At 45.7% G+C, this 24832-nt stretch overlaps 3 protein-coding genes across 4 annotated transcripts; 1 reads left to right on the top strand and 2 right to left on the bottom strand.

Annotated features, from left to right (window-relative positions):
* Window positions 1-886: 886 nt before the first annotated feature.
* On the top strand, window positions 887-7874 carry LOC148408981 (max-binding protein MNT-like). Its single transcript, XM_088440085.1, has 6 exons — window positions 887-1419; window positions 3295-3799; window positions 4926-4967; window positions 5347-5458; window positions 5641-5833; window positions 6508-7874. The coding sequence occupies exons 1-6, from the start codon at window positions 1311-1313 to the stop codon at window positions 7113-7115; spliced, it is 1569 nt and encodes a 522-aa protein (XP_088296211.1). The 5' UTR covers window positions 887-1310; the 3' UTR covers window positions 7116-7874.
* Window positions 7875-17279, bottom strand: LOC148408980 (septin-5-like). 2 transcript variants are annotated; one of them, XM_088440087.1, is made up of 13 exons: window positions 17142-17265; window positions 16735-16757; window positions 15898-16194; window positions 15009-15105; window positions 14858-14944; window positions 13475-13598; window positions 13277-13411; window positions 10722-10839; window positions 10515-10616; window positions 10336-10432; window positions 9910-10072; window positions 9717-9819; window positions 7875-8110 (listed from the first exon to the last, which is right to left on the bottom strand). In XM_088440087.1, exons 1-13 carry the CDS (start codon window positions 17182-17184, stop codon window positions 8048-8050), a joined length of 1452 nt encoding a protein of 483 aa, XP_088296213.1. In that variant the 5' UTR covers window positions 17185-17265; the 3' UTR covers window positions 7875-8047. The 2 variants fall into 2 exon arrangements, with proteins under 2 accessions (XP_088296213.1, XP_088296212.1); XM_088440086.1 differs by lacking the exon at window positions 16735-16757 and having other exon boundaries at window positions 17142-17279.
* LOC148408979 (LIM domain kinase 1-like) lies at window positions 16812-24816 on the bottom strand. The gene is made up of 15 exons (XM_088440084.1): window positions 24580-24816; window positions 22020-22158; window positions 21525-21634; window positions 21280-21447; window positions 21099-21204; window positions 20795-21021; window positions 20547-20721; window positions 20388-20474; window positions 20184-20315; window positions 19795-19854; window positions 19657-19722; window positions 19361-19547; window positions 19205-19260; window positions 18436-18593; window positions 16812-18365 (listed from the first exon to the last, which is right to left on the bottom strand). Exons 1-15 carry the CDS (start codon window positions 24621-24623, stop codon window positions 17891-17893), a joined length of 2190 nt encoding a protein of 729 aa, XP_088296210.1. The 5' UTR covers window positions 24624-24816; the 3' UTR covers window positions 16812-17890.
* Between the last annotated feature and the right edge of the window lie 16 nt (window positions 24817-24832).

Here is a 24832-nt window from a genome sequence, read left to right as displayed (position 1 = left end):
GGGAGCAAGGTAGGTTGGTAGGGGTACCTGCATCTCAGCTTGCCGAGTGCCTCCCTTTTTCTACATCACTCCAGGTTGTGAAGTTTGAGACTGAAAGAAGGCCATTCATGAGCTGTTCCTCAGCCGTCATATGGTGCTCAGACTTTTATCTCTCACAGGACAGAGGATCGTTTGACCCTGAACAATTCCAGTTCGGATTCTGGTTCTTAACTTGGATTCTGGTTCCTAGCTAGCAATTCTCAATCATGGTTCATAGCAATGATATTTATAGTGATAAATCGAAGCTAAAATAAGTATTTAAAAGGGAGCCAACACGGATCATTTTTGGACAAATAAAAACTTAGTAAATTTTTTGAATGTTTGAAAACTACTGTGAATGACAAGGGGCTATTCTTTTTATATAATTGTTTTTATCAGAATCGTTTTTTGAGAGTCAAGAAAATTGACTAATTATACAATACAGCAGATAAAGAATGCTACCAATCATCAATATTACTGTAGGATGCGGCTCCGCTCTCAAAGTACAGTACTGGTGCACGTCATTGCGACAGGACTTGCTCTCCCGCTCAGGGGCGTGGCTTCCAGGTCACGCGCTAGGCCATGCCAATAACTCGCGCTGGGTCCGGGCGGGGCGAACGGGCGGGCGGGCGCCCATGTGGCCCAGCACCACGCTTGTTGTTCTCGTCGCCGATTGGCTGGCCGCCGCTAAGGCGGCCAATAAGCGGCATTCACGCGCTGCGGCCACGCGGTCTTCGCCAAAACCCAGAAGTATCTTCACGCGGACGGGAGCCCTTCGTGACGACTGCGGTGCGAACGTAATGACGTCACCGAGGCCACTTGGCGTTTTAACGCCTTCGGTGGGCACGAATGGCGTCACAGGGGCTCGGTAGGGCTCCCGGGGCGTTTTGAGGGCAGACGAGTGGCGAAGAAGGCGCACGTGATAAGATCCGTGTTTTGCGGAAGCCGTAGTAACTGGGCGGGGCCAGACGGCGAAAGGGCGTAGCGTAGCGTGCGACGCCTCAAAGCTTGTTGTGAGTTCGGGCGAGCCTCATCGCCATCTTGTCGCCCCAACACTTTGGACGAGACCGGCCAAGTCCGGCCCGCCGAGGAGCGAGCCAGTCGGATTAGGGAGTAACGCGAGGGGACGCCGAGTCGTGCGCGCCAAACCCACCGACACCCCCACCCCCCGCCCCCCATCTCGCGATCCCAATACCCCCCAGCCCCCCCCACTACCGCCAAGCTTTCCTCAACTCGCCCCTCGTCTGGTCAAGTCTCGTCGGGCGTAGTCGGTGCTTAGTCCCGGTTCCGCCATGAGTATCGACACGCTGCTGGAGGCCGCCCGCTTCCTGGAGTGGCAGGCCGAGCGGGACAGGACCGATCTGACCGAACGTCAGGCGCAACCGCGGTGCCTCATACACGGTAAGAAACGAGCAACGAGTCTCCCGCGGTCCTCCTTTCGCTTCTCCGGTTTCTGATCCGCGAAAACTCTAAATCTGCTTCTAAGTATGGCTTTTCCTGATTGTTTTTTTTCCCGACCCTACGCGGAAACACTTTTTTTTTGGGGCGAATCCCACGCACGCACATGCGCGTGCACGTCGCCAGTGAGGAGTTCCTGTCACGAGCCTTCCGTTTTCTCTTCGTATTTTTCTCTACGCCCCCCCCCCAATCTATGTGTGACGTCAGTGAGGCCATGTGTGCTAGATATGTGTCACGCGCGCGCAATCCACTTGGCCCACTTTGAGTGGCGTGAGCTTGCGACGAGCACGCGCAACCTTTTTTTTTTACATAATAGCGGGTTTATGACGCGCGCGGACGAGGGGTAGTGGGTTTCCTCGTGTGCACGCGCGCACTGTGCCAGTTTGTTGTAGATGATCGCTGAAGGAAGGAATGTGTTGTATGTATGTGTGTGCGTGTGTGTGTGTTGGGGGCTACGTGAGTCACCCTCTGATGACGTGTCCGGGTCTCTAGTGAGGACCCCCTCCCCTCCCCTCTCCTCTCCTCCCAACACACACCCCGTGCCTGCACCGAGACGCGCACACAATGATAGGAGGGGCAGCCCCCCCCCCTCCCTCCAAGCCGACCTAGCTTTTCCTTCCCAGTTGCATAATTGACGTCCACATGCACAGAGTTCTGGCGCGTGGAAAGTGACGTGCACGCGTGCCACTTACAACTACTTTGTCTTTCTGGCCTTCCGTTTTCTTTTCAACTTTTGACGAAAGTTCAAGTTTTCAAGTAGCTTTTTTTAAAAAATGATGTGCAGCACATTCATAATATAAATGAAATTTTAGCTCTTTAAATGCTGCTGATACTGATTATCTTTTTTGGACCATCAAAACGATCAGTCAGCTGGTTTACAGAAAACACAGTATTTTTTTAAAATTTTGGATAATGTCTGTTTTACATGGACATTAAACTTTTTATTTTTATTTTCTCTGACTTTGCCAGCCCTGTTCGGTTTTAAATGTCAAATGTCTTAACCCTTTACCGGACACATGGACGCTTTCGGTTCATAGTCTAAATAGGCAAAACGGACGAAAGCGAAACACCATTGCTTAAATTCTAACGTATCCTAGATTTCTCTCATTTAAAAATAGAAAAACATGTGCCTAAATAGAAGCCATTTTTGCCTGTTTAGAGTATTGGCTAAAAGGGGCTGCCGTGCCCAGTATAGGGTTGGTTGACTGCAAACTCTGACCCCCAAAAGACGTTTTTCTTCTTTTTATTTTGTAAAATGTCTGTTTGATATGTTGGTTTTAAATGGCAAATGTGTTGATTGACAGCAAAGTTTGACCCCTCCTACATATTGTCTAATTGACTATTGTTTAAATGCAACAGACACTTTTAACTTCCACCAGTCTAATTTGAATGAATGTCACACATTTGTGTGTGTGCATGCATGCAGCATGAGGAAGTCATGTGATTAGCACGCGGTTGTATCAAATGTTGGCCGTGCGCTGCGAAATGCGTCGGAGGAATCCCTGCAATAGGGATGTTCCCGACATGGCGACTGTTTCCATGGCAACTCCACAGGCAATTCCACACTATTTCCCACACATTTCCGATGATGTTTTCCTTTCCTTTTTTTTTTTTTCATTTCCTGGTGATATTATGTGAGCCGTTCAATTCAGTTGAAGTCTGTCCCAGCTGATATTTAGACAGAGGTGGGCCTTCTCATCTGTGGTCAATTTGTTAGGTTGGAACCGAGCCTCGCGTGTGACCCTCTTGTCCACCTTGTAGCCTTTTGTAAAGCATATGCTATAAATAGAAAATGACATCATTACCCATCTCTTATAGAAGAGGATCACTGCAAGGTGAAGGCTCTCATCAAGGAAGAGGCGGAAGACTTCCCGCTGTCGCAGTCCGCCGGAGCCGATCGCATCGGCCCGGACGAGCGGCCGTCCCCCCCTCTGGCCCCGCCCCCGCAAGTGCCCGTTGCCGTCATCCCCGTGATGCCGGTCGTCACGGCGACTCACGCGCCCCTCCCTCTGGCCGCGAGCGCGTTCGTCGGCCCGCCCCTGGCTAGCGGCTCTTCTCCCTCCCCCCCACGGCTGCCGGGCGCCCCTCAGCTGCTGTGCTCCCCCCAAGTCAAAGTAGATGTTGCTAACCGGTTGATCAAATGCAGCCAGTCGCAGCAGCCTCAAGTTCCTGTTGGGTACCCGCCCCCAGTGGGCGGCGACGGGCCGGCCCTGCGTCCCGCCCTGCCCTCCCACCAGGCTTCGCCCTCGTCCCACCTCAGGAACAATGGCCTTATGCTGGACGACATAAGAGGAGGGGCCAATGCCAAGAGGAGGCCCGGAGGGTTAGTGCCGTAAAATAAGTCTTATAGTATTCTATTTTCGAAACAGGTAAATTTCCCAAAAAAAAGTGATATACAGTGATCCCTCGCTCTATTGCGGTTCATCTTTCACGGCTTCGCCGCTTCACAGATTTTTTACAATGTGGATATTTTTTACAGTGCATAGTGCTCTGAATCCTGATTGGCGCAGGGGCTTTACTGTTGTCTAAAAATAAAATATTGACGCTGTACTGTATTGGTTTTTCACTTGTCAATTTATTCCAAAAGGCAAGAGGATCCAAAAGCTTGCTTTCGTCTCTCCTGTAACCACCTGTGTGCGCTCAGCTCAGCACACACGCACACGTTCTGAACGTTCTAGTAAGCACATTGATTGACAGCTTGGTCTCTGGTAGCCGATCACGTGACTCGTGGGCGTGCCCAGAGCAAATGCACACACCACACAGCAGGAGAAATGCACATCTTTGGAAATCTGACTTTTACCTAGATTTCTTTTGTAATAAATTGAAATTTCAGGTGTATTGTTTTGATATAAGAGGCTTCACTTTAATTCGATGTCCGGCCATATCCGTTTATAAAAATCTTCTTGGTACGGATAAGAAAGAGCGCCAACAACTACCCATAACAATGTTCTTCTCTCGGAGAAAGACGCCTGCGCCTTCGGTAGAAACAGACACTAAAGCGGAGCGGAGTCAGGACAAAGAGGCACAGCTGGAACTGTGAAATACGCGAGTGTCAATGTTTCCAACCTTGTATTACTATATTAAAATTATTGTTTTAAACAAATTTGGGGCTTTAAAACAGGTTTTGATTTTTGGTTTTATTCTACAATTCAGTATTGCATTGTAAAATAATTACAAAAAATAAAGCTGACTACACGGATTTCACTTTGCACGTGTTATTTTTGGAACATAACCCCCGCGATAAACGAGGGATCACTGTATTGCCAAAAGTTGAAAATCTCTCCAAAGGCAAATTGTGTATTATATCAAAAAGCTAATGATTTTTGAAAATGCATTTTTTTCTATAAAAATATACTTTTTTTTTTTTCTTTTAAATATACATTTGAATAAGTCGTCGCAGAATTTATTCCTGCATGCACGTGTCTGTGCTTACCATTGTCTGTTTTCAGAGCGGGAACAAGGGAGGTTCACAACAAGCTAGAGCAGAACAGGTGAGCTGTGCTGATAGATGTTTTTGGAAGGTTGGTGGCCCCCATCCCATTTGCTACCCCGCCAGGCTTCATTTTAGGCTCTGCCTCATGTCAAAGTAAAGTTAGGATTCATCAGAAAAAGCCGCACAATTAGGCACTGGGTAATAATGGAACATACTACTCGTCGCTTTTACACAGAAAATATACAGCAAGCAAGTTTTATTTCAAGTGGTTTCATCAGATCACATTTGTATGTATTTATATTTGCACCCGAGTACAAGTAGCTATATTTGACATACGCTGCCCTCCATAAAGATTGCCACCTTTGCATAAATGTGTAAAATGCCTTCAAATGAATTCCATTTTTATTGCCAAACATACGCTCTTTTGTATTTGTCAGGCGCGCTCACCTGAAGGAATGTTTCGAGACGCTGAAGAAGAATGTCCCCAACGTCGATGACAAGAAGACGTCCAACCTCAGCGTCTTGCGCAGCGCCTTACGTTACATCCAGGTACCGCCCGGGCATGTGATAACCATGGTAAAAGGTGCACACCTGAGGAGATGTAAATCGGGAGGCGGTGTCCACCCTCCATGCCATAGAATTGCCAAGAAGTCATTTGCTACGTATATTTTTTTGAGAAATAAGTCTCACATTGCTGTAGTTGACTTTTTTTGTACAATGGGCTGACGCAGACGTTGCGGCGCAAGGAGAAAGAGTACGAGCACGAGATGGAGCGGCTGGCCCGTGAGAAGATCGCCATCCAGCAGCAATTATCCGAGCTGAAAAAAGAGCTGAGTCAACGGATGGACGCGCTGGAGATCGAACGCATCATCCGGCAAAGCGTCCAGCCCGACGATGACCAGGCGTCCACCTCCACCGCCTCGGGTACGTTGCCTTATGCCCACTTACGTGTGCTGCCTTTGTCCGTTTTGCTTGCTTGGCGCAACTTGTATCATGTTGTCTGCCGTTTTGTTTGCTTAGTGCACGGGTCGGCAACCTTTGACGTTTAAAGAGCCGGTTTGCACGGATAAGACAAAAAAAGGCAGCTTAATACTTGTAAATGACTGCACACTTTGACGCTGACAGCCTGATGCTGTTGCTGGTCATACTGATCACTTTTGAACAGACCTGGTTCACTCAAATTATGTGTAGTCTGTGGTCAGGTCAAAAGTCTGGGTGTCTTATATTAATGGTACTTTAAAGACACAATTTTCTTTCCATCTACTTCATTTGCAACCATCGGCCACGTAAATCAAGTTATGGCGTACAGATGCGCATTTCTATATCAGATATTCTTATAATCATTACGGTAATGGGACCAATAATGCGACAAATACCTACGCAAACGTAGAGGGGTGGTGGTAGCTTATGAAATATGGTCTCTCTGAGACACCATAGTGTATTTCTCAAAATCATTCTATTCCCTCAGTTCACCACTAGTTTTCAATATTGTACCTTTTTAACACGGGAGTGGCAAATTGTTTGCTATGGATATTGATTAGTGAGATGCCTTCTATCTCAGTGTTCTCTTTTTTTTTAATGTATGCGTGTGCCGACAGAGGGCGAAGACAACCCGGAGCAGGACGGCGCCGAGGACGCTCCCACGCCCCTCCCTCGAGTGACGGCCGGACCCCCCGTCTTGCAGGCGCCGCTGCTGGGCCCCCACCTCTCCATCCAGCACGCGGCCCTGCTGGCCACACCCCCGTCCCCCTGCGCCCCCCCGCCCACCGTTATCGCCCACGCTGCCGTCCCTCAAGCCCCTGCCTCGCACCCTTCCGTCATCCAGGCTGTTAGTCAGGCCCTATCGGCCAATCACAAGCACCTCCCGCACATCGCCCCCTCGCCCGGCCCCGCCCCCATCGGCCACATCACCGTGCACCCGGTGGCGCGCTTGGGGACGCCCTTGCCATCCCGCCTGCCCGCCCTATACCAGCAAGGTGTGTCGCAACCCACCGTTGTGGGTCACATCGCGCACACCTTCGCCCAGCGCGCGCTGCCGCCGTCGCAGTCCGGCCCCAACGGCGGCGCAACCAGCCAGCAGGTGACGACGGCGACGTTAGGGAAACCCACGGCCGTGCTGGCGCCACACCCTCAGCTGGTTGGTCAGGCGTCCGTCACCATGGTAACGGTGCCCACCTTCCCCGTCGGCTCTATCAAACTGGCTTGAACGTCGCCGCGCCCGCAAAGGAAATGGCCGCGTCGCTGGTCAGACGCATGAAGACGTCTTAAACCCCTTTGTGGATGTGAGTTGAGGAACTTGTTGCAGTGCTGCGGCGTACCAGCAAGACCACCCCACACTGGCGCACTGAATCTTGCTGAGGAAGTTTGCCTGAGCGCCCTCTGCTGCACACTACACAAACTGCAAGCAGGCGATCATCCGAAATTCATTTTACAGCACCAAAACAACAAATTGACTTTTCTTTTTTAAAAATCACATCTTTGGATTGCGTGAAAGTTGCAGCATGCTTAAGCCCGCGTGTGTGTGTGCCTGAACCCCTTTCATCACTGTGATGACACACACTGAATGAATGAAAAGCAAAAGTTTTGAATTTTGCTTTTGGGGTTGAATGTGAAAAAGGTAAGGAGGAAAAAAAAGTTTATCTTCTTGTAATCTTTAGATTGTGACTGCATTTGCGTTTTGTAATCTTGTGACCTGACTTAAACGTGCTGCACGCTGGCACGTCGGACTTGTTTTGATTCCGATTATGATGATGAATGCTGCTTTGTGTTGTGGTGCATGTTTGCGGGACCATGTAGGAGGCGGACTTGGGACACTGGACCTCACGCCATATATTGATATTATATATTGATACAAGCATGGCTGTTTTCCCTATGGTGAAAGTGTTAAATTATATAACAAGGCCTGAGCAGTGAGGGCCCTCAACATTAATCAGAAAAATTCTTAATAAAGATTACATTTACAATATCTGTTTGCCTGCTTTTTCCAGGGCTTTTATTTGAGTTCCTCACCACTAGCAGTAAAAACAAAGACCATGCAATAGAAAAACACAGACATGCCAACACTTGGATAGAAGTTATTCCAAGATGGACTTGCGCTCTCGCCGGGTGCGTTCACAGGAGTCCATCAAGGTTAACCTTTCAGATGCGGCTGCTCGGCATCTGCTCCTGAATCCTCTCCAGCAGCTCTTGCATCCTCCTCAGCTGCCGACACCAACAAGAGGCACATTCAGTCAAAAAGAGCAATTGACAGGAGTCACAATTGGCATCTCTGATGCCTGCTGGCTTGGCCCTTCAACATCTTGCAAATAACTGAATCGGTTTCATTGCATGCAACGGAATTGTACACTACTCCAGCAGCAGCTTGTGACGCATTTGATTTTGTTTGGAACATATCTTTTTAAGTACGATTGAATTTGAGGAAATTCTGGTCCAGCATCCAACGTGTCTGGTTGACCCATGGGGATGAGGTCCTGCCCCAAGTGGAGGAGTTGAAGTATCTTGGGGTCTTGTTCACGAGTGAGGGTAGAATGGAACGGGAGATTGACAGGCTGATCGGTGCAGTGTCTGCGGTTTTGCCGACGCTGTACCGGTCTGTCGTGGTGAAGATAGAGCTGAGCTGAAAGGCAAAGCTCTCGATTTACTGGTCGATCTACGTTCCTGCCTTCACCTACGGTCACGAACTGTGGGTCGTGACCGAAAGAGATCACAGATACAAGCGGCTGAAATGAGTTTCCTCCGCAGGGTGTCCGGGCTCTCCCTTAGAGATAGGGTGAGGAGATCGGTCATCCGGGAGAGACTCAGTGTCGAGCCGCTGATCCTTCTCGTTGAGAGGAACCAGTTGAGGTGCTTCGGGCTTCTGGTTAGGATGCCTCCCCAGTGAGGTGTTCCGGGCATGTCCCACCAGGAGGAGGCCCCGGGGACGACCCAGGACACGATCAAGGAACTTTGTCTCTTGTCTTGCCTGGCAACGCCTGGGGATCCTCCCAGATGAGCTGAAGGACGTGGCCGGGGAGAGAGAAGCCTGGGTTTCCCTGCTCAAGCTGCTGCCCCCACGACCCGACCCCGGATAAAGCGTCAGTTAATGGATGGATGGAATATAGCAACATACTGTAGCAATCTGGAATTTTCATCCAGCTATCACCGACAGCAGTTCTAGATTTGTACAATTCCCTTGAAGACATAGCATGAAAGACCTCATATCAATAAACAGGCTGTTAGTGAGTCAATTTGTCATTTCAACACAAAATCTATTAGTCAAATCATGAATGAATCTTGCAGCAGGTGAAAGTATCAGAAAGACCATGGATGAGCGTACTCAACTAGCTTGCACACTGAATTATTCATGTGATAGCCTGACTCCCTGCGTCGTTCATCATGTCGTCATCTTACATGGATGGACTCATTTGCTGATGTCCTGAGCAGCTGTGACATCACTTGCATGACTGACTTTGTGGCTTTGGGAGTCACTTGCTGTCTTGATAGAATGGTTTAGTCCAGAGAAGAGCAAGTACATATACCAAGTATCATTATCAGGCTAATATCGTTCGAAAGAATAAAATCATATTTTATATAAAAGCTAATTTCATACCTTGTACTTGTGCTATCTATCTCCTCCCTCCCTCCCTCCCTCGCCATTTTTGTTTATACGTTCAATTAATCAACCCAATGTATCGCGGTGGGCGGATGGACAATTTGACTTCCTTCGTTAACAGGTGACTGACTGACAAAACTGGCATCAGTGAAGCGAGTGGACAGAGACATTGCTTGGCTACTTCAAGTGATTGACTGCACCAGAGTAGCGGCATACCTCCTGGTCCTTCTCAAAGAGGAGTCTTTCCTTTTCGGCGTCGTAGGCGGCGAGAGGCAGCGGGACATCCGCGCCACATTCTTCTTGATGCCTCTCACGTAAGCTAGCGAAATACGAGGGGTAAAAACCTTAAGGTAAGACAAAATTTTGAGGACGCAGCAAAGAAGGTCCGAACGGGATGCTGTGAACAAACCTGCGCTTGCGGTCTTGGACCACCATGCGCGTCATCTTGTGGATGCAATGCGCCCGGTAGTTCTCGTAGTGGCTCTCACGGGTCACGTCCTTCAGGTCCTGCATGTGCGTCCTCACCAGCATGTCCCGCAGAAGCAGGAAGTCAGAGTGGGCCGGACTCTCCACTGGAACATACACAGTGAGTCCCCTTCAAGTAGCGGGTCGTTGGCAAGTCTTCCATTCGATCAAAGAGTGCTTCCCGTTTCATGGATGGGGCTTTGACCAGGGTTCACGTTCCTGTTAAATGAAACTTGAAGCGCTATTTGACGCCCCGGCCAAAAGAAACAAATCTGCAACTATTTCAAACGGCAGCAAATTACGTCATTGTTTATACTGCTGTGAACGTATATATTAAAACGCTGAGTGTGTGCAGCCGATGCGTCGCTACCTTCCACCACTCCCCAAGGGTACGCGCGACCTTTGAACCTGCGGCCAGCACTCTCTACCAGAACGTTGCTCCCTATGACGGCGAAGGGGACGCTGTCCTGCCCGGACACAGACAACATACCGGCCGTCACCCAAACGCATTGATTGTTAATGAAAAGCGCATGGCGGCCAGCTCGGAACCTTGAGCAGCCGATCCCGCCTCTTGAAGTCGTCGTCCTCGTCCGAATCGCAGTCGGAGAATTGGTAGATGTTGATCCCGAAGCGACGCAGCTCCTCACGGATCTCGTATGCCACAAAAAAGAACCAAAGCTTACATTTGGAAAATGCTTTGAAGCCGATTGGACGGGTGAGTGCGTGTTAGCGTTAGCATTTCCTTGAGGGCCCTACCTTGAGCTTCTTCCTGCACACCTCGGCCTGCGTCAAGCTGTCGGCTTTGGCTAACACAGGAATGATGTTGACTTTGTCGTGCAGGGCCCGCATGCATTCCACGTCCAGAGGTCGCAGGCTGTACATTCACAAACACACACACACACACACACACACACGAGTGTGACTTATGAGTCCCTCAACTACCACATCAACTGAAAGCGACCATATTTTTAAAAGCAGGTCTCAAATTTAACGCTGCCCTAATGTTTTTAGGTGTACGGCATGGCCGCATCTTTAAGACTAAGTCTGTAGTCACGAAACCTGCACCAACGACAACCTAAAAAAATTGTCACACGGGCAACATCGTTGGTAATCCTCTGTTAAAAATCAGGGAGCAAAGATTTCATAGTGTCTTAAATCCATTTCATAGTCTTTCTTAAATTCTTATTTTCACGAATACAATCTGTTTTAGAGTCCAAACTGTGCATGTCATTGCTAAAAATTAGTCAACCATAGGTCAAAAACTAGGTTTAAATGAAGCAATCCGAGAGACGCACCAAATTTTCAGAAAGTCTTCAGAGAAAAACGGCAAAAAAAGCACTGTTTTCGGCCAAAAGACAATTCAAATGGAAAAAATACATTCGAAAACATAGTTCTGATGGCGCAAAAAACAGCATCTGAATTTCATACGAGCACACAAAAAAAAAGAAGAGGGGCATCGCTTAGTAGGCAACAAATGTAAAGCATTTCAGCCTGTCAAGAAAAAAAGCATTGCAGAATTTCTATTTTTTCTAGGGACTACTAGCGAGCAAAAAAAAAAAAAAGAAGACGACATCAACCTATACGCCAACGGCGTGCTGTGATGGCCAACTTCCCCCGAAACGACCCCAAAGGGTGTTGTTTTCCTTCCATGATCCAGGATGGCTCAATGGATTGATTGTTCAGAGCTCTCAACACTGGCCCCACCCAAGCAGATAATACAATAGTGGATTTGCCGTACAAATTACAAATGAATGCTGGCGCGATTCCAAGAATTGCATTGATGGAGATTTCAAGGCTGTTAATTACACATTAGCTTTGCTGCATAGAAATGAAGCATGTGCACTGGATGAATTTGTACAGTAAATTCCTGCTGTATAAAAACTGTTTTGATAGGGCATTTTTCTTCTGCTACACGCTTCCTATTTACGTGTAGCTTTGAGTTTTTTGACGTTGTAAAATCACAGTTGCGCAGATATGTTTACATACCAAAAGATTATCTTAGCGTTTTTGTTAGTTTCTTGACATATCAGGTTTAGAAATAGTCATGAAGGAAGCACGGCAGGCATATGGTGGAAGCGCGGTTTCAGTCAAGTTAGATGGTTCACTTATTTCTCAAGGAATTAAAATTAAAGTGACAAAGGTATGATTTGATCATTTTTTTGCATATATTTGACTGGAGAATGTTTAAAAAACCATGATACAGGACCTTCAATTACAGTAAATGGTCCAACTTGTCCCAGTAGTTTCAAATACCTAATTAAAATATTTAAGCTTATCTCTTCCATTCAAGTGAATAAAAACAAAAATAAAAAACTGACTACTATAGATAAATATTTTCATATTTACCCAAAAAAAAGGATCACATTAAAATGAGTAACTTTAACCTCTTTTTAATACTGAACATGATCAATATTTAGGGCCATAGTATGCAGTTTTATTTCATTTTCATCCCTCCCTTAGCAAAACGCTGATTGTGATGTTACTGTCTGTTCCCAAAATCAATTGGCTGCCGCAAGGTAATGCGCAGGATTATTTTTTTTCCCCATTCATTATTTAGGGTGTTTTCAGCCAAGCATTTCTCATATTTGGTTTTCGGTCAAACATTTTCATTTTGTCGAGGTATCATGGTTGTAGTTATTCTATCCCTCTGCTAGAGCTACTGGAAATGACAAAGCCGGCTAGACCATAGAGAGGCTGTTCAAGTTCCTACTAAGAATACTCAATGGCGGGCAATGTTTTTAAATTTGACACAAAGCTGACAGAAGCCGCAAACCTTCACCAACAGGGGGCTCTAAATCACAGAGAAACAGCCTTGGAATCCCTATTGACATTGCTAAAGTGACGTCACAGCTTTAGAGCGCTTGATTCACAGATTCATTTTTGGGTGATTAAACCATCCCATCATTTTGTAATGACATTTCAATTATGCTTTGTAAAGTGTTTCTAGTAGTCTAAAAAAAGACTTTTCAATCGCTGATCCCTGACCTTGAATAGAACAATAACAGAAAAAAGGAAAAATGAAATGAAAATAAGCATTGAAAGTCAGACATTGCATTGGAATTGTGCTCCAACAGAATTCTTAAAAAACAAATCAAAATGCTATAAATTTTCAGTCAAATGGAAAGACCAAATATCCCAAAAGCATGATGTAAAAATTAATCTGAAAACTCTAGGCCAACGTTGACATTTTGGAACGTGTAACTGGCCTTGGAGAACAAAGAATGCTCGCTGTGCGCTGATGATGACCCAGCGAGTGCCAGACAATAATCATCTGGGAAAAAAAAATTGCGAAATCGCTTGAGTGCGCCTACCCATGTCCGTACGGAGAGATGAAGTAGAGGCAGCAGTGCACACGATTGTCTTGGATGTTCCTGCGGTTGAGGCCACTCTCGTCTCGGAAGAACTGGTCAAACTGCTGCTCCACGTAGTCCTCCAGGTGCTTCCAGCTTGCGGGCGACAAACCAGATGTCAAAATCACACGGGGGAGCGGGCGAGCCCGGGCGTCAGACCTTTGCATGTTGTTGACGGCGTCGCCGAAGCCCGGCGTGTCGATGATGTTCAGCCTCAGCTTGACGCCTTTCTCCTCGATGCTAACCGTGCGCTTCACCATGCTCACCGTCTGACCGATGCGCTCTGCCGGCACGCGCACGTTTGTACGACTTTAGTTGTGAGGACATCCATTGACATCATGCATTTCCCAGCTCCTAACCTTCACCATCACAAATGCCTACCTAACCCTAACTCAGAGGTCAGCAACCTGCGGCTCTGGAGCCACATGCCGCTCTTTCATCCTTATATTGCGGTTTTCCGCGGTTCGGGAAAATAAAAAAATTGTTTCAGATTGACTACGTGGACGCCGTAACACGCGGCGCATTTGAATTTGCAGTTAATGAAGTTTGCATTGGTTCAATCTGATTGTTCTTTTCTTGAAACCACTACTCTCTCTCTCTCATATATATATCTATACATACACACACACACACACACACACACACACACACACACACACACGGTGCACAACTTTTTTTAACCAAGGTTGTGCCACATTATTTTCATCAAAAGAAGCAAGCAGACTGAACCAACATCTGAATCCATTCGTGTTCACAAAAAGGGCCTTTAAGAGGAGATTTATTTAGTGTTAAAAATTCATCAAGTACTCCAGAATGTATTCCTTTTAATCTGGAAGGCCGTGGTGTATTTTCTGTTTACGTTCTCTGTTTGTCGTTTAGCTTTTAGTCATGCTTGTGTTAGCCAAGGTTGCTACCTTTGTGATGTGATGTTTGCAGCTCCCAGTGTTGTCTTATCTGCGGAAACCAGGTGCCAAAATGGCTCTTTGAATGTTAAAGGTTGCTGACCCCTGCGCTCAAAAAGAGATCCGAACAAGTGATGACCAGCCTAAATCTTCTCAATGTGTGTAGAAAACTCACAAGTATAGCCGTACAGACATGCAAACACAGACGATCACAACAATCCATTCACGAGAACTCAGCAATTAGCAAATACATCAACAACCATTTTGATCATCAATTCATTGTTTCAAACTACACATTGTCCAGATCCTCATGACACCCTCTCAAAAAAAACAAAACAAAACAAAAAAAAAACCTTCTCCAATTTTGTCATCCGCCATAAAAGCAGGCCAATATTTTTGTCTTATTTTTATCTCTGACACAATGGCCAAGGCTTTAATAAACACTCCACCAAACTAGGAATTGACTCCGAATCATTTCATGTTTGGAATTTTCTGGACTGTCAATTTGTAATCATGTCTTCTTTCTGAAGCAAGGGATGAAAAGAAAAATATACATTTAAAAAAAAAAATCTAATTCATCAGTGAACTGAATGAAATAATCAACGGCTCAATCGCTAAGGGTGACATTGAAGTTGCTGACCTTCGGCATTGGGAATCTTTCGGTCTTTGTAAAGGTCTGTGAGGAACAGGCTGTTGATCAGCGTGGACTTTCCCAGGCCGCTCTCTCCTGCATTTCAGATAGTTAGCCGCATTCTTTTGGGCTGTGCTTTGCATCTTGTGTGAAGACTGACCTGCGACCATCAGAGTGAAGGAGAAGCCTTTCTTCACCGTTTTTCGGTGGATTTGATTGGGTAACGAGGCAAAACCGATGTATTCTCTTTCCTGGTCCTGTAAAAAAGTGAGTTTATAAGCAATTTATAGAACAACTATGAAATAGAACCGAAAAGATGTGAATCAATGGTTGTGCTCCTAAAGTGTTTTAAAAAAATATTATTAAAAAATAAAAAGTATGTCTAAACACAGATCTAACAAGATCATGTATAAAAGTTGAAATTTGATATACATTAAACAGTTTATATGATTGCACATAGTTCATTCAATGTTTCACTAAAATAATCCACCAATTGAAACAAAGGGAAAAAGAAGATGCTACTGAAATATTGATTTTGAACTACCATCCAGCCATCTAAATGAATATGAATGCATGAATATCTAAATGTTATGATCTGCGGCTTATAGTCCAGTGCGCCTTATCTATGACCAAAAAGAAAACGTTTTTCCCCGCTCAATTTTTGCTGCTGCGGCTTGTATACCAGTGCAGCTAATGTCCGGAAGCTACGGTATTTTATTCATCGTGTGATGCTTTCACATCAAAAAACTGCGGTAATGTCATATCTCACACAGAACTGACAGCCATCCATATTTTTGAAAAAGAAACTCTAGAAATAGAATTTCCAGGCACAAGTTTGAAAATGGAAATTGCATCTCAAGGCAGCACTGGAAAAAAAATAATTATAGTTATCGCCATCTTGTTTTTCTTCTCTGACCTGATACCGTTGATCGCGTAGGCTCCACTTGACTAGTTTGTACACATTTGAGTCTTTGTGATAGGATGGCTCTACATTTTGTTGTACATGTTATTCTTGCGTAAAAGCATGTTAGAATTTGCTGGGTTCTCACCTCCGGCGAGTCATAGGGATCGAAGAATCCCCAGGAGCTGTGCGGGCAGGAGGCGGGGCCAAACGCAGAATCCAGAATGCTCCGCGACACCGACGTTCTCCGGGCGGGTGGCAAAGGCCGGTCAGAGACCCTCGGCGATGGAGGCGGCGATGCCGGAAGACTGGAGTGCCATCCGTTGGCGCCCGCCGCCTCCATCTCACACCGGGCCCGGTGCAGGGGTTGTGAGATGGAGGGCGGGGCCCTGCTAGCGAAGGGGAAGAGTACGCTATCCTCATCCTTCACACGCAGACTGGACAGCTAAGATAGAAGAGGCGAATTATGAAAACGCAGGCATCTGGCGTCGTTGCGTGCTGCAAAATGCCTGGCGACCACTTCACTGTCTGATTGTCCAAAACTCTTTCCTATGATGTCATTATTCTCTTATGTTCTAATTGTATTGTCACCTCACCTGCTGTCAGGTAAACTACATGCATACAAATGTCATTCATTTAAAATTTTGAAAAAAAAAAGGGAAAAGAACAGTTTAAAAAAAATACCGCATTCATATAAAAATCAAGGTTTCCAGTTTGGATGAAATAGGGTGAATGCAAAAATGTATGAAGGACGGTTTGAGTGAGAACTTTGCTAACAGAAGGCCAGGTCAGCTGGGCTCACGGAGCAAGCCGCAGACGACGTCTGGCCTCCTTTTAGCAATCATCTCTCATTACCCACAAAGCTTTGCACCCGTTTAATCCCGCTTCTAATTCTCGTGCCGGGATGGGGGCGGGGTGGAGACGGATTTGACACACAACACACACTCTTCGGACAACATCCATAACAACAGGTAATGTTGCTTACCTCCTTTTCGGACAAAGTCGCAGCTGTTAGCGCCCATGCACGCAAGCAAAAACACGCACGCATCATTGCATTGGTGATTACAAATAAAGCAAACTTTTAATGAACACCTGTGACATGATGCATCACGCATATGCATAACATAAACGATGCTTGAAAATGACAAATAAATGAGCATGTGGAACATTGTGCAAACAAGCCAGTAAACACGTAAAAAAGAGTTGTAAAGAAATGTGCGAAAAGAGTACGAAAAACGTAGCTGTGAACATACAAGCAGGTGCCAGATAGTATTTAGGAAGATAATTTTATGTGCTAGTGTCGAGGAAAATGCAGTATATTTACAGCATATGTCTGAACACATTCTAATTACTTGCGGGTAAATTCAGGAAATTGAACCAAATCACGCATACCTTTACTGCTGCGAAAGCGAACCGGTGAGGACATGTGCTCCATGCCGGGTTTACAAAAACTAAAATGAAAAAGACACTCGCACTACACAAGCAACTAAATCGTGTGCGTGTGCGCGCGCACGCTTGGCGCATACGTGTTGTGACGTGATTGCCTTGCGCTAACAAGCAGCAGTTTGTTAACAAGAATGTTACAAAGGTCAATTAAATAACAGGAAAGGCAACATCAATTATTCATGAGCAATGTAAGATATACTGTACCAACAATTTGTTAATTTCAGGATTTATTTGTACCAAAACTACAGAAGAAAGCAGATACTTAACAATGCATTTAGATTAGTAGTTTTTTTCCTTTTTTTTTTTTTAACTCTTATTTATCAAGATTTTTTAAAGATGTTCGTGACCAGAATGAGCACAGTAAATTTGAGCATACAGGCTAAAGTTCATAAGCCACTGAACACCACAGCTGATGCACCTCCAGTGTTTTGATCATAAATTAAGAAACTGTATTATGGTTCTTCTACACTTTCTCCAGTATGCATTTATTTCCCTTGAGTCAATCCAAACCTCTTCTTACAGTGACTTGAATGACAGTTGAACATTACTCCTGACTTGTATTTCCAAACTAGTCATTATATGTGATTCAATGATGAGGTTGTTCCACACATTTATATCATTTTTTTTTCAAAATTCCCTGCGGGTTGTCCTTACATGCAGTGTCACTTGTTTAATTTATCAACAAGATGAGGCAGTCATAGCAAAGAATGGTCGTCCTGTGTGGTATTGTTCCACAAAACTCTGCAGATCCTTCTGGACCTATGAGACAGGTTGACTTGTGATGGTTCAGTTTCGCTTTGGGTTTCTCCTGAGTGGCCCGGTCCATGTTCGTGACTTTCAGAGATGTCAGGCACCAAGGGTGTGTTTGCAACTGAGCAGGCATTCACGTTTTGTTCCGCAAGTTCTGGATTTAAGTGCTCACAAGCGTTCTGAGGTGTGCAGTTTGCACTTTGAGGAGGTTGATCTTTGTGATTGTTTCCATCATCTGGAGATGTCTCGAGACTCTGAGTATGTGGAGAAGAACAGGGCATGGTTTCCAGTTCTGAAATGTCTTGGTGGTTCTGCCAGAAGCTTCTGGTGAGCTGCTCCATCTCGGAACGGAGAGGCAAGCCGATGTCCAAGTGCATCAGCAAATTTTCCAACCACTCCTCCAGCTTAGAGAAGGAAGGCCTGCGAGATTTTGACGGAGATAACAGTCCCGATATATGTTTTGTGGATAAAGTGTACAGAGGTCGGTTACCTGTGATCGGCATCCACATCACAGCAGAGGGCAGCCAGTGGTAGGAAGCTCAAAGGGCACTCTGAGGGCTGGTACTGCTCAATGAAAGCAGCCACGTTCAAACCAAAATCGTTACGCCGAGGAAGGAAGTCTGGGTCGGCACTCACTCTTCCAATGATCTGAAAAATATTCAGAGTGTTTCATAAATGGTGCCTTTCAGATGTGTAAAACAGTTGTCATACAAGTCGTTTGTGTCAATGAATGTGCAAAATGTGTTTTTTGCACAGTATTCGGCACAATACCGTAAGGAGCAAATGAAATTCATCCGGAGGAGTGAAGTTAAAGAAACCCTATTGAAATTGTATACCAACATTCAAAACATCATATCACCCAACAAAATAAAAAATCTCAAATATTTCTGCATCGCTCATTTTGTGTTCTGTGTAAATGTGTGCTTAATTAAAAGCACCTTCGAACATTCAATTTTGCAGAAGGGCCATTATCAGAAAGAGCAGAAAGGTGTTGGAATGCTGCCGGCACGCAGTGGCCAAGAAAGATCGTGTTGGAGGGGCGCATGCAAAAATGAACCTGGCCCAGCCGACAAGCCCTAACCCTAACCCCTAACCCTAACCCTAGCCTGCCCACCGGATATAACAATTGACTTCACATTCCGATATATGGTTTGGACTCGAGTCACATGGTAATGAGAAAGGGAAGATCCTCTGTTAATGCAGCCTTTGTGTTCCAGGTAACATGTCGAACGTACAAACTTTGAATATGACTTGCCTACCTCACAAATCATAATTCCAAAGGAAAAGATGTCCACGCGTTCATCATAGCTTTTCCCTGAGAGGCGCAAAGATGAACACAATGTTGGCCACAGTGAAGGGAAGATATATTGATTCAGAGTCGTTGACGTATGTATCATTCCATCCTCAAGCGTCACCATGGATCATCTCCGGGGCCATCCAGTAGGGGTTCCCGACCACTGTGTAGCGCTTCCTCCGGTCCGGCTTTCGGAGTTCCGACAATGTTCCCTTCGGAGGTCGATCCAGAGAAGGACCTCTGATGTCATTCCTCGCTGCAGTCACCAAACGGGCAAGACCAAAATCTGCCACTACGACGGACTGATTCTAGAAGATCCCAAAACAACCAATGTGAGTTTTCCAGTCATTTTGTACTATTGAAAAAATGATTAAGGGCATAATTTTGAATTTCTTTAAACTGGAATTGTCACTTGACCTCTTTGACCAGGCAGTTGTGTGAGTTTAAATCCCGGTGGATGACATTCATGGAGTGTAAATATGCCTGAGATGTTACATACAGTATCAAGTGAGGCGATGATTATGTCAAGACCTTTAATAGGGCATCAATGCTCACCATTCCAGCTGCTATGTCTTTGGCATAACTCACTCTGGTGTTCCATGAGAAGTTATTGTCCTAAAACAACAAGATGAAAATTAAAGATTAGCGTTAGCTTGCCTTCCACCACATCCAATCAACCACTACTCGGTTGAAAACTTCAGTGACAACCCAAATAGCCAACGTTCCATTGTTTGGTGTGGTACAGTGTATACAGAGAATTTTTTGTGTGTTTCTCTTATTAGAAGTTGCTCCCCACCATTTTGGATCCCTCCCTCTAGGGATACCATACTGTAGAATGGACCATCCTACCTACATGATGTTCAATTCCTCACTGTCCCGTGATAAGTTGAATGTGCGCAGGCTTAAACATGCAAGTGTAGCATGAGCAGAAGAATCTGCTTTACCATTTTGACGATGGTTTCTCGCAGCGTTCCTCCCTGGATGTACTCCGACACAAAGTGTATGCGCTTTTCCTTGTAAAATAGTCCAATAAACTTGAGCACATTTGGATGATCCAGGCAGCGCATGACCTTAACCTGTAAATCAGACAAGATCAATGAACAGTCCATGAGGAACAAGTAGCTCCATGCAGGACGTCACAGATGTACCTCCTTCAGGAAAGTCTTGTGCGTCGCCTCATCAAAACGGAGCAACTCTTTCATCACCATCACCTCTCCAGTCTCCTGATGTGTCACCTTGATGGCCACATGAAGATCCCAGTGTACATTTTGTCCAAATCGCGAGGCAACGGCTGGGAAGCTGCCTACCTTAATGGCCTGTCCGAAGAAGCCCCTGCCAAGCACTTCCCCGTAGATGAGGTCCGAAGGCCTGAAGATGCGATGGTTTTGATCTCCAGGGTTGGCACGCAGAGATTCGGATCGTACCATGTCTTTCTTTTGGGATGCAAGTGATAAGGAAGACTTTTCGATGCTGTAGCTGCGTCTGAAAGAGGAAGTTGAACTCAGCCAGACAAGCCAGCTTTGGTGAATCCAAGATTATCTCACGCTATTGTTACAGGATGTTTCGGGAACGCATTTCCTTGGAGAGACTCCTGATTGATTCTGGCGCTTCCACCCCTGAGCCAGGCTCTTCCTCCAGGTTTGGCAGCGTGTGTGTCGAAGGCACTTTTTCAAACACACACTTGAGTTCTTCTTCATGGATGTTGCTGGTGGTCTTGGACCGTGGATTATGTTCAACGGTCAGCTGAAGTGGTTTGCTTGTGTCCTGGATCACATGAGCAACCTAAACGAAGAAACTTAAAGTTAGCTAAATTTTGTCAAGGTTTTTGCTCCAGGATGGTTCAATTAGCTATCAAGAACCTCGTTGGGGCAAACGTTATGGATGGGAATGCCGTTGACTTCCAGGATATTGTCTCCAATGTGGAGTGAAGACACCAATTCAGGCCCAAGGACATCCGAGTCCAACCTGAAGAAGGATTATACAGGGTTGGATTTGAACACAAGATTGACAATTGGTTACGTTTCTCCAAGTTTGACTCACGCTGTCACAGTGACCAGAGGACCACTTCCTTGGCTGAGTCCTGCGGCCACTTTCAGACCCCGATGGCCCTCTGTCTGCGGAGGAAGTGACACCAGTGCCACTGTGTGGGGGCTCTTGATGGCTGGCATTGAGGGTGAAGATGCTGCACCCTGATTGAAACATTGACCACTGCAATACAAAAGCCATCTCAGCATCCACACCAAAGGAATTTGACATACGTTCAGGATGGAAACCTGTTGACTTACCAAAAGAGTTTGGAATGTTCCACAAGTGTGTAACTGTCTCCATCTCCAATGAATATCTGGCACTTGATACAGGTGAAGCATTCAGGGTGGTACTTCTGCTCCCCGGCGACCTGTCAGTACATTACTGTATGACCTTGGTGGAGGTCATGGGCACACGCGCCTTCTTCACACACGTTCGTGTTTTGTTTGCGTTGGTAATCATGTTTGCCATTTTGTCAAGGATGGCGATTCTGCATTCTGCTTTGCCTTGCCTTGCCCCTTCCCTTACCTCACGCACCACAACCAACGCCCCCGTGACAATTTATGCACTAAGCATCCTTCACAAGACAAACTGAGCAGCTGGTGAAAACAATCTTCATGCAGGATTTTGTTGATATGCTGAATGCACACTAAGCATCAGCTGCAGCTTCTCAGTTGTGTTGACAGCGAATCAGCTTGACCCTGCAGTGAAATGACATCACTAGATAGAGACAAAGAGACGATTGAGGTCACTACCATGACGAGTCCTGGATGGAGCTTCTCGGTGCAGCCGTGGCAATTCTCGCCAAAACGCTGCCAGTAGTGCTTCTTGCAGTACAGTTGTCCGTCTCGCTCGTAGTACCAGTAAGACAAAATGGAATCGCAGTCCCAGCATCTGCGCAGCCGAGGGCCATTACAGAGAAAAAATCATTGGGTTGGTATGTGCCTATGACAGGATTGTGTTCTTATCTGTTTCATGTGACCTTTATTTTCAGACATCACTGGACTTCTCAACATTGGACATGGAAGATGTTTTTGTTATTTGACCACTCAATACAAATGACAATGATTCAGTCCAAGAACTGTTCAATCCTCTGTTCTATATGTTTCTGTTTTCCCATTTGGGATCCATAGCCCATCAAACACCTTCTTTTTTTTCCCTTTTTTGCAACAGCCACCTTGCCTGCCACCACGCTGATGTGAAAGAAAGACACCTCGTAGGTTTTGAGGCATATCTTCGTTGAGTGAAATGTTGAACTTTAATTTTCACTCGACATTTTTACAGCATTGAAAAATGTTAAAAATGTTTTTGGCACGTTTGTAAACCATCTTAAAACAAGAAACATAATCCAGACATGGCTTGCTGACCCCTGAATTATAGTAATGGATGGATGGATTGGTGGATGGATCATGTTAAAAAATATTTTAATAGCACCCAGCAGGGGGAGGAGACAGTCTGCATTCGACAACAACGCTACGATCTCCCTGAATTTTTTCTATCAAATACAGTAAGAATATTCGAATCTACAATCTGGATATATCAGTTAACTAAATTCAGGATTATTTGAATAGTATGCTGTGGCTGGTGTGACACAAGTATTGGCGGGCGGCAAATTTGTGGTTTCAGGACGGTCTTCAAAGGATGCTCATATCACATGCAGTCAGCACTTACAAAGGGATACAGCTGTGCAAACGGGCCATTGTGTCATTTGCAGGAAAGGCAGTCCGCTTCGAACTTACGCAACTGAGGGATAACACCAAGAGCGGCCGGACATGACTGGTTCCGTCCCACCCACATCGGCGCAAACCCCCGTCAGTCCAATTCTACCTTGTTCAATGTCTATCAAATTCCCAAACCAGCAAAAACTCCACCTAGGCATACTGTACATTTAGACTGCAAACTGTGCCAGGCCTGCGCCAGCGCACCAAAATGGAGCCCTTTTGTGTTGGATCTGTATCTGGCTTTGGAAAAGCGAAGCCCCCGTCTTTTGGGGCAGCTGCGGCCAAGTTGTTCAGTGGACACATAAATGCCATGAGCCCTTGCCTCAAAAAACCCGTGCCTCTACCTGGGCGTCTAAGCAGCCCCTTGCCCTATCGGATGCTGCATTTGCTGGGAGAGGTATGATTTCCTGTACTCATGACAAAAAAAAAAAAAAAGTCAATTTTTATCTTTTTACACAAGCAAAGTCATTGTGACTTATTTGTGATATATAAGTTGATGTTTTGACGTGTGTGTGGCTCAGTCGGTGAATTCTAGGTGTGAGCAGGCATTGTAGAACAATTGAAATTGAAGTCCATCATAAACTAATTGTAATGGCTAATTTGCCAAGCAACACAAAGTCAATGGGCGGCCACTTCCTGGACGGCGCCGCCTCGTTTCCTCTTCCGCCTCTGTCGCAAAGACTATGCTCGCCAGCTCAAATGTGGCGGTAGACCCATTTTTCAAATGTCAGAGCTCACACAGGCAACAGGAAAAAGTGTGTTCTAAATACAATGAGATTGTTTTAAATCCAACTTTTAAAGCGCATTTGACTTTGAACTCATGAGAACGCAAATTACGTTTTTTTAGCGCCAGTTCGCCCTGTCTTTCTCGCTTAAGTTCCTTTCCCCACTGAGGGGTGAACATTTGAGAATGTCGGCAAAAGTGTTGGCTCTTTTGATCTTGTCAGGTCTAGTTCAAGGTCGCAATTGTTCTTAAAACATCCTGAAACAGTCTTCATTGTTCTTTGTCTCACAAGGGGAAACGATTAACACTGAAGAATGTGTTGGGAACAATTTGCTTCTTTGCTGCAATCTTACACACTCATGAATATTTGCACCTCAGTGGGATACGAGCTTTAGCCTTCAGAGGAGAGGTCAAGTGGGCTTGCTTCAAGCTGTCGATGCCACAACCTGCTCAGGTTTACTGAACCACCAAATGAAAAGAAAGGGACATATTGTTTATTTCAGTGTGAAAGGAATTTAATCTATCTCTGGCCAGACACCATTCATTTAATTGTGCTACTGGAAATTCTTGCCGTTTTCGCCCCATCAATGTTGCCGATAGATTCTCTGAGCTTTTTCTTCAGGCCTCATGAGATTATTCAGAAAAAAATACCAACACAATCCGATTAAAAAAAAAAGTTCATCGTGGTGCATAGGGAAAATCAAATCCTACAATAAATGGTTTTGTCAAAAAGAAAAAAAACTACCGGTTCTTCAGAAATGCAAATTCTACTGTTGCTGCTGATTTGCTTTATCCAGGAAGTGAGGAATTGTACATGCGTGCGCTACAAGCACATGCACGCCACAGCTGGCAACCGACGGCATCGCTTACCGTCCTTTCATCCCCCGTCGAAACCGCTGGTCCCGCCTAGACATCCTGGTGGCGTCCCGTCAGTGCTTATCTTCTTCAAGTTGCCACAAGGACAGAAAAACTACTCCATGTTCTCATGTGGCACATCTTCAGCGAGCTCACACAAGTTCCTTTCCTGTGCGAGTGTGTGTGTGCTGACTTCCTGCTAATGTGAATGGGAGAAATACAAAATAAATCCACTGACACCAGATGGTGACTCTTCCTCTGGTTGACT

Source organism: Hippichthys cyanospilos, chromosome 18 (genome assembly GCF_059441005.1).
Source record: "Hippichthys cyanospilos isolate Australia breed blue-spotted pipefish chromosome 18, RoL_Hcya_1.0, whole genome shotgun sequence".
Lineage (NCBI taxonomy): Eukaryota > Metazoa > Chordata > Actinopteri > Syngnathiformes > Syngnathidae > Hippichthys > Hippichthys cyanospilos.
Note: the sequence above shows the minus strand (reverse complement) of the source record. Positions and strands in the feature narration are given on the sequence as shown.